Here is a 14,309-nt window from a genome sequence, read left to right on the forward strand (position 1 = left end):
AAAAATGGTATTCGATAATTAACGATATATTTTATTTCTTTTCTTCAAAATACGTTGTCTGTCTAGCTACTGATTTAACTTTGTCTTTTCTGTTTTTATTACCTTTTATTTTTCAAAGTTCTTCCTTTTGTTTATCCTTTAACTTAAATACGAATTATTTTAACCAAGTCATGACTGTCCACTTGGCGATGGAAGGGTTGTTTTTCAAAGGATGGCTTTCTTTGCGTTGTACTCCTTGTAAGCCTTTGTTCTTCATGTCCATGGACAGTAGGACCGAAAATAACTTCGGCATCCCCAGACAACAGCAACAAATCACCACGCTCAATATCCTCAATTTCCGCCATGTTTTAAACCTTGCCATCTATATGTCTGAGTAGAAGAGTCTTTTCTTTTCACCTTTCTGCATGGATACACAAATAAACCGATACGAATTCGCCAATATACAACATCTATCATCTTACATACGTATTCTAAAACACAATACACTAATTATTTAAAATATTTAAGACTTTATAACCTATCTTCTTTTTTTCAACCGTATTTCTCTAAATCCCTAACCCTATCATTATTACTTCTTTTGATATAGAAACAATCGTGTACAATTTATTCCTGGTATTTTGTTTCTCATTGATATTCATAAAAATATAGTAAACGCAATAATGAATTTTATTTTGGAATTAAAAGGCAAGCCCAGTTAATTTAATTCGTTCTTCATACCTGGGTCAGTTATATGAATATAGTAGATATTTTGTAATAAACAGTTGACAATTCACGATATTCAAGATATACCCTTTTTAAATACAATATGTAGGTCACACTCATGCGCGAAATCGCCGTTTTTAAATTAAAAAGGCGGAGGTAACCATCATAATCTATCTGTGTTTCTTAGACCTTGCTTTCTCCTGGATCCATTAATTGGGGAAAGAACTCTATTTGTAATAAACTCTTACATTCATATGGAATCCAGATATGGTCATGCAGTTCACTATCGCACCTTCGAGAATCGACTAAAGGGTCGATGGCACGATAATGCAATGGCTCGATTACGATGAAACGATGGTGCGATGACGATGATGCGATAGTGTGATAATGATGGTGCGATAGTGAACATAGCTTCATCGTCATCGTGTCATCGCTATCGCACCATCGCGATATCGATTCATTGTTCCATGGCATCATCGTCGTCGTGCTATCGCACCATCGCTTCATCGTCATCGCACTATCGACCCAAGCCTCGATGGTGATATGATGGAATAGTGAACTATATGGCCCTATCAGGATTCCATACATTTCATCAGCAAAAAATGATTCTGTGCCCTTTCCTAGTTTCCTTAATAACAAAACAATGAATAATCAAATAAAAAATGCGGTCGATAATTTCACTTTCAAATTCTCATCAATCATGTACTTTCATATTACAACTGTATGCGAAATAGTTTGTATACGAACATTTGCCGATATTTGTATTTTTTTAATAAATAAACTTTTATGCAATCTGCCACCATTATAGTTCAAATAGGGCCAGTATAAATGAGCATCATTTCTCCATATTATTTTCATTGCATGTTTGTGCTTGAATATCGAAAATAAACATGAAATATTTCAAACACGTCCAAGTTCAAAATTTTGACTTAAGTCTGTTCTCAGTTTATGGTCTGGGACCAAAATCAAAGGCGGATTCAGTGCCTGCGCCCCCCTCCCCCGTTTTGATTTTGTTGTTGTTGAGATTTTGTTTGTATAACAAGCATTTACTTTCAGTTTAATCTAGTTTAGTTCATAAATTGATAAAATGATAGTACCCCCCCCCCCCGTTATGACATTCCTGGACCCACTACTTTAAATTTTCAAAAGTACTGATGATCTTGTCAAAATTGAAATGAACAAAAGTAACAATAATCAACCAAATCCACCTTAACATAGAACGACAGCTCTTGGATCAAATTTATTATAGGATGACACATAAAAACTTCTCCCCTGTTCAGTTAACATCGTATATATATATAAAAACAAATCAAACCTGTGCTGAGTACAGTTTCTTGAGACAGAATATGTAGATCTAGTACCGGTGTTGAAAAAAGTACGATCTAATTTTCTTGTAAATATACATTAATAGGACTGGTACAAGCTATAGGTAAATCACAATCCTATATTATAACTATGCTTAAAAATAGCTTTCATAAGCAACATTTCACTACACAATGTACTTCATTACATCATTCTATCAAGATAAACGGCTGCCATCATAAGGTTGAATGCCAAACCCGATGTAATTGTTCTGAAGCCGTGGAGTCTGTTCCAACGTGCGATCTTCTCACGAATCCAAGTCTCACCTGAAATAAATTTCTTGATTTGTTATTTTCTCATAAAATTACAGTTAAATGTCCAATGTGATAGAAAACAAACTGTGTCTTTAAAAAAATGATAAGACTATCAAATTCGAATACAAAATTATTCTTGTACTAAATACATCGATATAGTGGCGCAGTGGTTAGAGCGTTCGCTCTAGAGTCGCGGAGTAAGGAGCTGATTCTTACGTCGCGGGTTCGAATCCCTCTGTGGGACGTGGAGACTGGTCCTTCGGACGAAACCATATAAACCGAGGTCCCGTGTCGCAATAGGTGCTGGCGCGAAAAAGACCTCTCACTGCTCAATGGCCCTAAGTGCTGAGTATAGGTCAAAATTTGCAGCCCTCCACCGGCAAGTGGTGGCGTCTCCATATAAGTGAAAAAACTCTCGAGAGGGACGTTAAACAAAAAACAAACAAACAAACAATACATCGATATAAATTAATAAACCTTAGGTTAAGGTACATCTTTAAATATATCGTGAATTATATAAAAAACTAACATGTTGGTTGTTTTAAAAAAAGATAAATACAATAATCTATGAACATTTTTGCAATTTGTTTTGTCGCCATCTATATATATATGTAAGCACTACATGTAGTAAGCTTTCAAAGGTAGTAAGAGTTTTAAAGTATTGAACCTTTCCTTTCCAGGATGTCCTCTTCCTTTAATTTGTTGATATCTGGCATCATGACCAGTTTGGTCCACGGCATACCGGACAATAAGGTCAAGGCTCCAGCCAACCAGAGGTAGCGATACTGACCGCGGTCAGTGAAATAGTAAACGGTCAATCCAGAGGCCGTACCAAGTACAGCAAGACCTCCCTGTGTGTAGATAAAAAACAACCATGTAAGGCAATTCATGTTAAGTTTCTGAAATTGATTTAAACAGTAAGTGTATGTATTCAGAGCATATTTAAAAATACAGAACATGGAATAACACACAAATCTAATTAATGTTTTTTAAAATAACAATTCTGAACTTTCCGAGTTTTATTCTTATATTTTACCTAAGAAAAATATTTTTCATATGTTAAAATGGCCTCTACATAATCAACTGGGGATATATAATAATTATTTGGCGGTCGCCAGATAATGTGTGTGGCTGCCGCCAAAAACCGCCAGATAAAATATTTTTTTTCACTTCTCACTTACCGGCTTCCGTAGTGTATACACATGTTAAAGTGCACGTATACAAATAACATTCACAATATAGTAAATACATAAAGATCTGAATTCGAAAAAACTTAATAAATCATACAAAAAGAAAAGAACTTAAAATAATATCTTACAGGAGAAAAACTATGATTAGCACATGAAAAGCCAACATTTACAAACCTGGATAACACGGGCACGTGTAAAAGTCTCCCTCCACTCCTTCAGTAGCGTTTTGGTATCAGGCGCCACGGCAAACATCGTGGGCACCTGGACCATATTAATGTACAAAGCAGCCCCGGAAAAGTAAGCACTGCATCCTATAGCAGCGTACCCCGCCAAATCCAACCATTTCTGTTTATCCATTGCACACAGCTATACTCAATCGCCTCTCTATGTGTGATACGGCACTGACCTAGTTTCAATTTAAAGGTGCATATATCTGTTACCCGTATTTCTTTTTTCAAAGACGGTACAGATGACATCTATATAACTTTCAGGAATAAAATTTTCGTCCCTATTAAATAAATACATGTACATTGTAATTCTACCTCATTTTAGCCTATAAGATGAATAAAGCAACTCTTAAATGTTCGGGGGCCCCGGGGCTGGTACTGCTAATAATTTTACAGTTAAAAAAATTATTGAATAAACTCTTGGTTTTGAGACCAGCTTTTGTGAATAATACTAGTAATGGCTACAACAATTGCTCATCCATCTTTTTAAAAGGGTAAGACTGCATGGATCTTACATTGTTGTCTATGGAATGCTATCTTTCTACTGTGCTTGATATATACTTCACAAGTTTCAAATTCATATTGCATTAGAACTCTTTGAGAGAAGATTTTGCACTTTGGGGTAGATGAAGTTTACCATAATTACATAAAAGAGACTGATACAGGATTTCTAAATGGTAACAGGGACGGATATAAGATTTCTAAATGGTAACAAGGACGGGTACAGGATTTCTAAATGGTAACAGGGACGGATATAGGATTTCTAAATGGTAACAGGGACGGATATAGGATTTCTAAATAGTAACAGGGACGGATACAGGATTTCTAAATGGTAACAGGGACGGATATAGGATTTCTTAATAATAACAGGGATGGATACAGGATTTCTAAATGTTAACAGGGACGGATATAGGATTTCTAAATGCTACCAGGGACGGATATAGGTTTCTAAATAGTAACAGGGACGGATATGGGATTTCTAAATATTAACAGGGACGGATACAGGATTTATAAATGGTGACAAGGGCGGACATAAGATTTCTAAATAGTAACAGGGACGGATACAGGATTTCTAAATGGTGACAGGGACGGATATAGGATTTCTTAATAGTAACAGGGACGGATACAGGATTTCTAAATGGTTACAGGGACGGATACAGGATTTCTAAATAGTAACAGGGACGGATACAGGATTTCTAAATGGTAACAGGGCAGATATAGGATTTCTAAATGGTTACAGGGACGGATACAGGATTTCTAAATAGTAACAGGGATGGAGACAGGATTTCTAAATGGTAACAGGGACGGGTACAGGATTTCTAAATGGTAACAGGGACGGATATAGGATTTCTAAATGCTACCAGGGACGGATATAGGTTTCTAAATAGTAACAGGGACGGATATGGGATTTCTAAATATTAACAGGGACGGATACAGGATTTCTAAATGGTGACAGGGACGGATATAGGATTTCTTGATAGTAACAGGGACGGATACAGGATTTCTAAATGGTGACAGGGACGGATACAGGATTTCTAAATAGTAACAGGGACGGATACAGGATTTCTAAATGGTAACAGGGCAGATATAGGATTTCTAAATGGTTACAGGGACGGATACAGGATTTCTAAATAGTTATAGGACGGAACCAGGATTTCTAAATAGTGACATGGCGGATACAGGATTTCTAAATGCAATGTAGTAACAAGAACGGATATAAGAATTTTAATTAGTTACAGAGACGGAACCAGGATTTCTGAATAGTTACAAAGACGGATACAGGATTTCGAGATATTTGCAGGGATGGATACAGGATTTTTTAATTAGTTACAGAAACGTATAAAGGATTTCAAAATAGTAACAGGGATGGATAAAGGGTTTCCAGTTAGCGGCGGGATAGATGAAGCTAACCATAATTTACAGGGACAGATTCAGGATTCCAATTTAGAGAAGGGATAGATGAATATATATTAAAGGGAGGGTTATAGGTTTTCCATTAAGGGGAGGGATATATGAACTTAACGTATTTTACAGGGACAGATATAGGTTTTCCTATGGATGTGGTAAAGGTTTATCATATATTACAGGCACAAAAACAAATTTTCCAGTTGGGAAGGAATGAACGAACTTTACTAGATATAACAAGGAGGAATAACGTTTTAAAATTAAAGAAGGGATAGATGAAGTTTAACTAACATTACAGGAATGGATACAAGATTTTTGGTTAGGGGATAGATGATAAATTAAAGTACATGTATATCATGGGGACGGATACTCGATTTTAAGTACTGGGATGGATAGATTACCTCTAACAGATATTACAGGAACGGATACAGAATTTTTGTTTGGGGGTAGGATAGACAAAGTTATAATAATAATCATGGGGACGAATACAGGATTTTCAGTAAAATGTTTACCAAATATCACGGGAAAAGATGTAAGATTTGCAGCTAGGGATGAAATTTACCAGATAAAAGTGGAGGGAAAGGTGAAGTCAATCCGACATACATGTAACAGGGACGGATACAAGATTTCCAGTAAAGGGATATCAGTAAAAATCGTTTACCAGATATTACAGGGATGGGGGTGGATAAATAAAGCTTAGTATCATCAAAGGACGGATGCAGGTTTTCAAGTAAGGAGATAGATAAATGACGTTTACCAGATTTTACAGGGACTGATGCAAGATTTCCCATTATGGAAGATATAGATGAAGTTTTTCCAAAAACGAGAGATGAATATAAGATTTCCTGCTACGAGAGAGATCGATGGAGTTTACCGTATATCATTGGAATGGAAACAGGAATTCCAGTTTGCGTAGGGGGTAGATAAAACTTATCGGATTCAGGATTTCCAATTAGAGGAGGGATAGATGAATTTGCAAGATATTGCAGGGACAGAAAAAGGATTTCCAGGTAACGGAAGGATAGACGAAGTTTACCATAAAAACAGGCCTGGAGCAAGTACAGGAAATTTCTATTTCGGGCAGGGAATGATAAAGTGTACCTTAAATTACAGAGACCGATGTAGGAATTCCGGGTTAGGAGAGGGATAAATGAAGTTTACCAGATATTACAGAGACGGATGCGATTTCATGTTTAGGGGATGAATAGGTGAAGTTTACCAAAAATCATAATTATTACAGGATTTACAGTTAAGGGAGACGTACAAAAATGAATCTCCGTCCATCCCATGCTACATAAAGTTGTTAGCAACTGCCAAAATGTACAATGCATCCGTAGCCTCCCTGTGCATGTGCAGGATCATCAAATGATTCAGCCTTTCCTGGGACATAGTAGCACGAAGACAAGTCTTTACTCGGCGCAGAGCAGAAAATGTTCGCTCACTTGTGGCATTAGTGGCTGGTATCACTAAAGTAAGTCTCAATAGAGTCACAATCTCGGAAAATAGGCATCTGGAAGCTGGAGAAATCTGAGACACTTAATTTAAGTCACCAAAAAGGAAATGGACACAGTGGATGAATCGTATAAGTTGTTTCGTGCAAGCGTTCTGAAAGTACCCAGTTGTGAAGAAAGAGAAGTCTTGTCCAGATCACAATAGAACATTAAGACAAAGTCCAAATCTCCTTTGTATGTCTTGTCGCCACGCACAGATTTTAGAAGTAGGCGTCTCCATAGGAGTGAAAAATTCTCGAGAGGAACGTTAAACAACAATAAACAAACAAACAAACAAATATTAAACAGAAGAAGTCCTCTAGATGGCGGTACACTTGATAGCCTGGCTGATCAAAACGATCCTTGGCACAGTTCACCACAAGATCGAGAGCTTCGAAGTAGTGCTGTCTGTAGAGGTCTTTCTCTGATGTTGCAAATTCTGGAGGGGCCTTTCCGGTTTCAAATCGCTTAGGCATTGTTCTTCACCGTGGCAATGTTGGCTCAGACCCATGTAAGAAGATTATGAAATCGGACATTGCACTTTAGAATATGCATTTTTATTTTAAATTACCAATTTTGCAAATTTGTGTGGTGCTTTTTATAAATACGAGGGTTGTTCGGAAAGTTCGTGGACTACCTTCATAACTTTTTTGCTTGACGTCATGTTATATCCAAATTTGGAAGAAATATTTCAACACTAAATTCAATGATGTGTATTAAAGATCTTTAAAATATCCTGGTTTATTTCAAAATCGGATCACGAAACAGGTCAAAATTTTGTAATTTACAATCAAAACACTAAATAATGTCTGAAGTCATACCTTCTGTAAAATGAAAAAAAAAAAAAAAAAAAAAAAAAAAAAAAAAAAAAAAATTAAAAAAAGGAAAAAATTCTACACGTTCAAATTAAGAATTGTTTCATCGTTTCTGATTCCAAATTATGACTTAATGTTTTGCTCCGTTGAAAAGAAATCAGTTTCAGAAGATAGGTAGTCCTAAATTGAAAAAGGCAAAAAAGATGAAGTCGTAGAACGTCACGGAGCAGCAGTTTACCATACAATTTTGTATTGTACTCTGGAAAACTCCAGGAAAAAACTCTGAAAATGCCAGAGAATGTAGGAAATATGTCAAAAGCAAGCCATGCATGTGTGTGTACATAGTACAAGCGTTATCTGAAAGATAGAACTCTGCTTAGACGATGGTGATCTGTGAGGAAACGGATTATCTGTAAAAATCTTGTCAAAAACATTGAAAAATAGGTAACCTCATGCTTAAGAGTTTGGAGCCTCACAGATGCTGATCTTGTGAAAGCACACTTGTGCAGTGAAAAAAATATAACAATGACAAACAAAATAATGCTACTGGAACAATTGTTAGCAAAATAGATTTCAAGTGATGGAGAAACGTTTTTAATTAGCTCACTGGTATTGGGCAATACTGTGTGAAATGTATAGGGATAGTAGTTTTGAGAACCTCATGTCGGTATATTTTTGACGTTACAGTGTTGTTGAGTTTGCTCCGTGGTAGCAAAACGCGTTGATTTTAAAATTGAATAACATGAATTCTATGAAATCACATGGAATGAAACTTCACACTTAAACAAAATAAATATTTTTACATATGATAATATGTTCATTTTAAATTCCTTGAAGATAGTATAAGGAAGATTGGCAAAGTCCATGAACTTTCCAAACAACCCTCATACAACCTTTCTGTTACTAAATTTCAGTAAATTATATTGATACCGGTATATTTAAGTAAAATGTGACGAAAAAATAGAACATATATAGCCCAGGAATTGAAAATTCACATTTAAGTATGCTACATCTTTTAAAGGAGAAAATGTATACTTAAATTTTTACAAAAAATCAACAGATTGATTGAAATGGAACCCAGATTAAAATGTGTCGATTTGAAAAGATATTCAATGCAAAATGTTAAAAGAATCAGTAGATGACAACACAATATTTGACCTTTGACTTCTAAATATGACCTTGACCTTAATTGTGGATAAGGAATGGAGACTCCTCATAAATATGTCCAAATATCAGGTCTCTACTATAAGTGGATCAAAAGTTACTTTGAATTTAATAACAGGCTTTCATATCGCATGTAGATAGCATAAACACATTCTAAAATGTAGTTTGTCGAATGACTGATATATAGGATTCTCTAATGTTTAATAAAATACGGCAAAAAAAAAAAAAAAAAAAAAAAAAAAAAAACATGTCACAGGTTATTAATTTTCTTACAAAGATCACTGTTCATCGATATAATAGTGATGTTATTCTTTTTTTCTAGTGTACTTATAAGAAATTAGTTAAAACAGATTTCATGGGTGTTTTGTACTACCTTAAAGGAGCGATAGATGTACATGTAGCTTGATATTATAGCAGTGGATAGAAGATTTCCAGTTAAGGGAGGGATAGATAAAGATTGAAATCACAGAAATGGAAAGAAGATTTCGAGTTAAGAGAGGGATAGATGAAGCTTGATTTTAAAGGAATTGATAGAAGATTTCCAGTTAAGGGAAGGATTGATGAAGCTTAGCATTTATTATACATGTATACTGATAAACAAAAATCTAGAAAAAAATCTAAAGTTTTAAAGATCATTTTGTTCATTAAGTACATTACCGGTAAACTCCTAAAAGAAGTTCAATCCTGAACATTTGAGGTTTATTTCTAGAATTCTGCATAATATTTTAGTTCTTACATTAAATTTGGATTCTTCAATGCAATTTAAGCTATATTCAATTAAAAACTATTAAATTCCATACAAAAAGCATTAAGTGAGGAACTGTATTTTATGGCTGAAGGTTGTTAAGAAGAAAATGATCAATTTTTCTTTAAGTTAGAATTCCTACTTTTCCATGCAGGCTGAACACAGGGTAATTTTGTGCAGTGTAATGTTTTTTGCTGTTCCTGAAATATTTAATAAATTAACTTTTATGAATTCTATCATCATATTGTGACAAATATAGCAAATATGTACTGAAAGTCCTGGGAAAAATAGGGCAAATTTTAACTTAAAATTAATATTTTTCAGTAATATTTAAAATTTTACATCATAGACCCCCACTTTTGATTAACTTTTCTGAATATGTTAGATAACTTTTGATCATTCTGCTTAAATTCAGTAAACGTTTAAGACCTAAAAATAATTTTCCTCCTTGCTCAATTTTTAATGTCAGAAAAAAATGCATTTTGTTAGTGCAGAAAGGTCAAATAATTCATTATGCTTAGTAATTTGATTTTTTTGCAACAATCTTTAATGTGTCTTTCAAGATAGATTAAGGTATATTTGATCCCATTGATTTATTTGGGTAAAAAAAATACTGGAAGAAAAATATAAAAGTGATTCATGATTTCAGTGCAAAAAGGTCACATTAAATGTACCCTATCGCCAAAAGAATGATGTAATCAAACTTAATATATAACCAAACAAATGAAAAATTCTTAATGATTTTATTCACATCACTATGTAATACATAACGACGTTCAGTGTAAATAATATAAATTTTTTGTTACTGCATTTAATGCAATAATTGCAATAAATTTATGATAATGAAGTCATACTTCACAATGTATCAGGATCGCAATAAGATTTATTTAAATCATACCAGAAAGACACAAACATACGAAAGTAAAAGATCACATCAATCAATAATATTGGTATTCACTGATTTTTCATTCAAGCATCATAAAAGTAAACCTCAATTTGTCACAATATTGATTGGGGTTTGCCATTTTCCACTTGAAATCAGAGAGATTTACATCCGGGTCATGTAGACAGCTGCTAACATAAGGTTGGCACTGAGGTCAGACAGGAAGGTCCTGACACCATGACGACGGCTCCAAAGGCGGATTTTGTCTCGGACCCATTGTTCTCCTAAAAAAAATAATAACAAAGGACCATGCACAAAATTTAATTTTTTTATATGGCCCCATCTAGATCCCCAAAAGGAGTCGAACGTAAATCTGCACTTCACTTGAGTGCTTACATTTCAAATTCACTAATTATGGTGCTTGGATCTAAACGAGAGATGAACAATTTTTCTCATATTCCTGTTTAACTTTGAACCCTTAGCGAGATCCAGTCGAGGTCCGGCAATGATATAATCAAATGTGAAATGATGGTTCCATTGTTGATATTTGAAAAAAGATGACGGTTGATTTAAAAAAAAAAAAAAATATCTACTTTTGAACGTGCACCAGACATCTGCATATACTTAAATTCTTATGCATACGAATCCAGGTCATTATTTTTAAATCTCTAACATTTACTCGAGGACTCTACTTGGCAAGTTTGCATGGTTGAAAATTTACAAGTGATTTTCGAAAAGCTGTAAATTTGGTATTCATCAAATACAATGAACTGTGACATCCATGGCAGTATTTGAATAAATAGACACTATGTGTTACCAACCGCGTCAAAATCAAATATATTATTTCGTGATATATAAAAGGCATATTTCTGTTTCCCACAATTTCATTTTAAAAAAAGTCCAAAAATTCTCAATGTTAAACTTTGTCTTACCCTCTTTGTCGATCACGTCATCTTCCAAAAGACGCTTAATGTCTGGCATCATAACAATAAACGTCCAGGGGACCACAGCTATGATTGCGGCGGCGCTACCGAACCACAGCCAGCGATATTTTGACTGTTCGTGAAGTCCCACCAGAACTGCCGCGGCTGCTGATGTCATTGCAAAACCACTCTACAAGCAGACAAACAGGATACAAGAATGTAGGAATTATTTCTTTATTCTACAGTTTGTAAATCAATCAATGTCAGATCATTGTCTTTGATGATGAAATATTTCGCACAGTGGCGGAGGGGAGGAGGGGGGGGGGGGCTAAAATCGAAGAACGTCTTAAAATTTGTGCTATCAATCTCATATTAACTATAAGCATTGCGAATTTCTGTTTTCATATAATTCCCGCCCCCTTCAAGGAAATCCTGGATCCGCCCCTGGCAGTCGAATATTTACACTCTTTTTTTTTTGAAGTCAATGAGCATGATTTTTCCGTCTATTCTCAAAGCAAAACTAGAATGATTATCTATCAAGATGTCGGAAACAGATTATAATAACTGCATTATCGCTGACAGGTTCAGAAACAGCTCAGATCTGTTATCATGCATGTACGTGCACGTTAACTTACAAGCAGATATACTGTAACAGTCCAGTGATTTGACAGATTGGTTTTGAACAGAGTTATTGAACCTGATTATTGTTGACATTTGTAGGAAAGTTAAAAAGAGCTTGTATACATGTATGTGTGTATTTACTTGACATTGCAGGAATAAGTATAATTTATGCTTTTCATGTAGTTAATAGGTGATTATTGACAAGTTTAAGTGATTTACATGTGTTGATATAGTTTGTGCACATGTTTTGAGTTACGTAGAAATCAGGTGGTCATAGCTGCAGCAAAGTTGTAGTATTTTAGCTTACTTAATGTCAGGGACTTTTAATTGGTCTTCTGTAGTAGATAAACCATAGCTTTGTTGATGAAGTCATGTTTTCTTGTAGTTTAACGTGTTTTCAGTTGATTTTCAGCGATTATTGTCTCGTGAATGACCGTTGTAAAAAAGCCATAACTGGATTCTACAACGTACAGATACAGATACAGAGAATTGTAAAACTGACAGGAATATTGTTGGCAAACTTGGTCGTCGTAATTGCGGGAGGTCGAGCCCGATCGTAAATGTTACGATAGTTTGAGGATTTTGGAGTTAATCGTGTTATTTGTTGTATTAAATGGATAATGGTTTACTTATTTGGAATTAGGAATGTATTTGGTGATGACTTTGATTCAGAATAGCTGTCTTGTATGTAGGTATTAGATTTTTCTATAGACTTTGCCGCTTACGGGAGATGTCACGAGAGATTCTCCAGCATTTTCCGATGTTTCCAACATTTTCCAACTTTTACGTCATGTTTTTGTATAAAAAGGAGAGATTCAAGGAATTTTTGCTCTTCTGCTAGGTTCTTTTGTTTAGAGAAGCTGCGTTTTTAGGGGTAAGGATTTAGAAGTTAGTATGGGTTGGGCGTTTCGAATTTAGACTTAAGAATGACTTAAAATTTTATTTTAAGAAGAGCCAGGGTTATTTTCAGCACATTTTAGGAACTTTTGGAATATTTGTGGAATTTTATAGGAAGTTTCGGTCAATTTTAGTGATTTTTCTCTGAGGAATTAGACTCTGTCGAAATTTACTGTTTGTTTATCCCTAGTGAGTCTCGCGAAGAAAGTAGAGTAGAGAGAGAGTGAGAGGCCCGTTACAATACTTAACGTCATCAATGTACAATTTTTTTCTAAAGACGCTGTCAGAGATTCAGACCGAAGATTATTATGCCCTATTTATTATTATGAATTAGACATAAGCAGTTAGAATCTGCAATTTTAATTGCTTTAAAAACACTAACAACTATATTATTTAAGTTTTATTGATATTTACAAAGTAATCACTCGAACACAAGATTTGGGCTTAATATTTTCTCACTGCAGGACCATTCATACAAGAGAATAGTGTCAAGGTTAAACCGTTACAAGCCTTATCGTTTATTTGGTCTCTTGCAACATGTTTTAACGTATACCTGTCACACTTTAATTAAGCAGTCCTAATTTTATGCATTATAAGCAGTATTTACCTGGTATCTTTTGGCCCGTAGAAACATCTCCTTCCATAAAGCTCTCACCGCCTTTGTGTCTTTGACCTGCATCATAGCAGGAGTCTGCACAAAATTGACATAGTATGCTGAGCCCATGAACGTAGAGGCGCAGCCTATGGCTGTATAGGCCCCCAAATCCGCTAGATTCTGTCGGTTCATCGTCCCCGTTGGATTTTTTTAACAGTATTTTTACAAAGTCTCTCTCCAGTAACTGTGTCCTAATTTATAACACGTTCAGACGTAAATGTATTTTCGTTTTAAACAAACACATCTGATGCGTTCCGAGTAAATTTGGGTCGTTTGTCGATCTAGTACTAGTGAAATCGAAACAAATGATTGCGTGTTTTTTTTTACACTGACGAAATTTTACCTGGATCTTTCCTGTATGTCACAGAGCAAATATCACAAGTTCGGACCAATTCTTTATATTAAAGATTTGTGGTGTATTGTTGTAAATCAATTCAAATATTTATTTTTAGACTTGAGCGATCTGGAAGGAAGGC

General features: G+C 34.9%; 2 protein-coding genes across 2 annotated transcripts; both read right to left on the reverse strand.

The window, feature by feature from the left end:
• Nucleotides 1-1,911: 1,911 nt before the first annotated feature.
• LOC133187734 (uncharacterized) lies at nt 1,912-3,893 on the reverse strand. Its single transcript, XM_061323133.1, has 3 exons — nt 3,683-3,893; nt 2,986-3,169; nt 1,912-2,330 (listed from the first exon to the last, which is right to left on the reverse strand). The coding sequence occupies exons 1-3, from the start codon at nt 3,863-3,865 to the stop codon at nt 2,209-2,211; spliced, it is 489 nt and encodes a 162-aa protein (XP_061179117.1). The 5' UTR covers nt 3,866-3,893; the 3' UTR covers nt 1,912-2,208.
• Nucleotides 3,894-10,583: 6,690 nt separating this feature from the next.
• Nucleotides 10,584-14,070, reverse strand: LOC133187416 (uncharacterized). Its single transcript, XM_061322779.1, has 3 exons — nt 13,786-14,070; nt 11,670-11,850; nt 10,584-11,021 (listed from the first exon to the last, which is right to left on the reverse strand). The coding sequence occupies exons 1-3, from the start codon at nt 13,963-13,965 to the stop codon at nt 10,903-10,905; spliced, it is 480 nt and encodes a 159-aa protein (XP_061178763.1). The 5' UTR covers nt 13,966-14,070; the 3' UTR covers nt 10,584-10,902.
• Nucleotides 14,071-14,309: the final 239 nt, after the last annotated feature.

This window comes from Saccostrea echinata, unplaced genomic scaffold (genome assembly GCF_033153115.1).
Source record: "Saccostrea echinata isolate AGI-Se365-2 ecotype Australia unplaced genomic scaffold, CSIRO_AGI_Sech_v1 ptg000015l, whole genome shotgun sequence".
Taxonomy (NCBI): domain Eukaryota; kingdom Metazoa; phylum Mollusca; class Bivalvia; order Ostreida; family Ostreidae; genus Saccostrea; species Saccostrea echinata.

Coding starts and splice junctions, on each gene's coding strand:
- LOC133187734 (XM_061323133.1), bottom strand. CDS start 3,865: ATGGATAAACAGAAATGGTTGGATTTGGCGGGGTACGCTGCTATAGGA. Junction 3,170..3,682: donor CACGTGCCCGTGTTATCCAG/GTTTGTAAATGT, acceptor ATCTACACACAG/GGAGGTCTTGCTGTACTTGG. Junction 2,331..2,985: donor GGACATCCTGGAAAGGAAAG/GTTCAATACTTT, acceptor AATTTATTTCAG/GTGAGACTTGGATTCGTGAG.
- LOC133187416 (XM_061322779.1), bottom strand. CDS start 13,965: ATGAACCGACAGAATCTAGCGGATTTGGGGGCCTATACAGCCATAGGC. Junction 11,851..13,785: donor TACGGGCCAAAAGATACCAG/GTAAATACTGCT, acceptor GTCTGCTTGTAG/AGTGGTTTTGCAATGACATC. Junction 11,022..11,669: donor TGACGTGATCGACAAAGAGG/GTAAGACAAAGT, acceptor TATTTTTTTTAG/GAGAACAATGGGTCCGAGAC.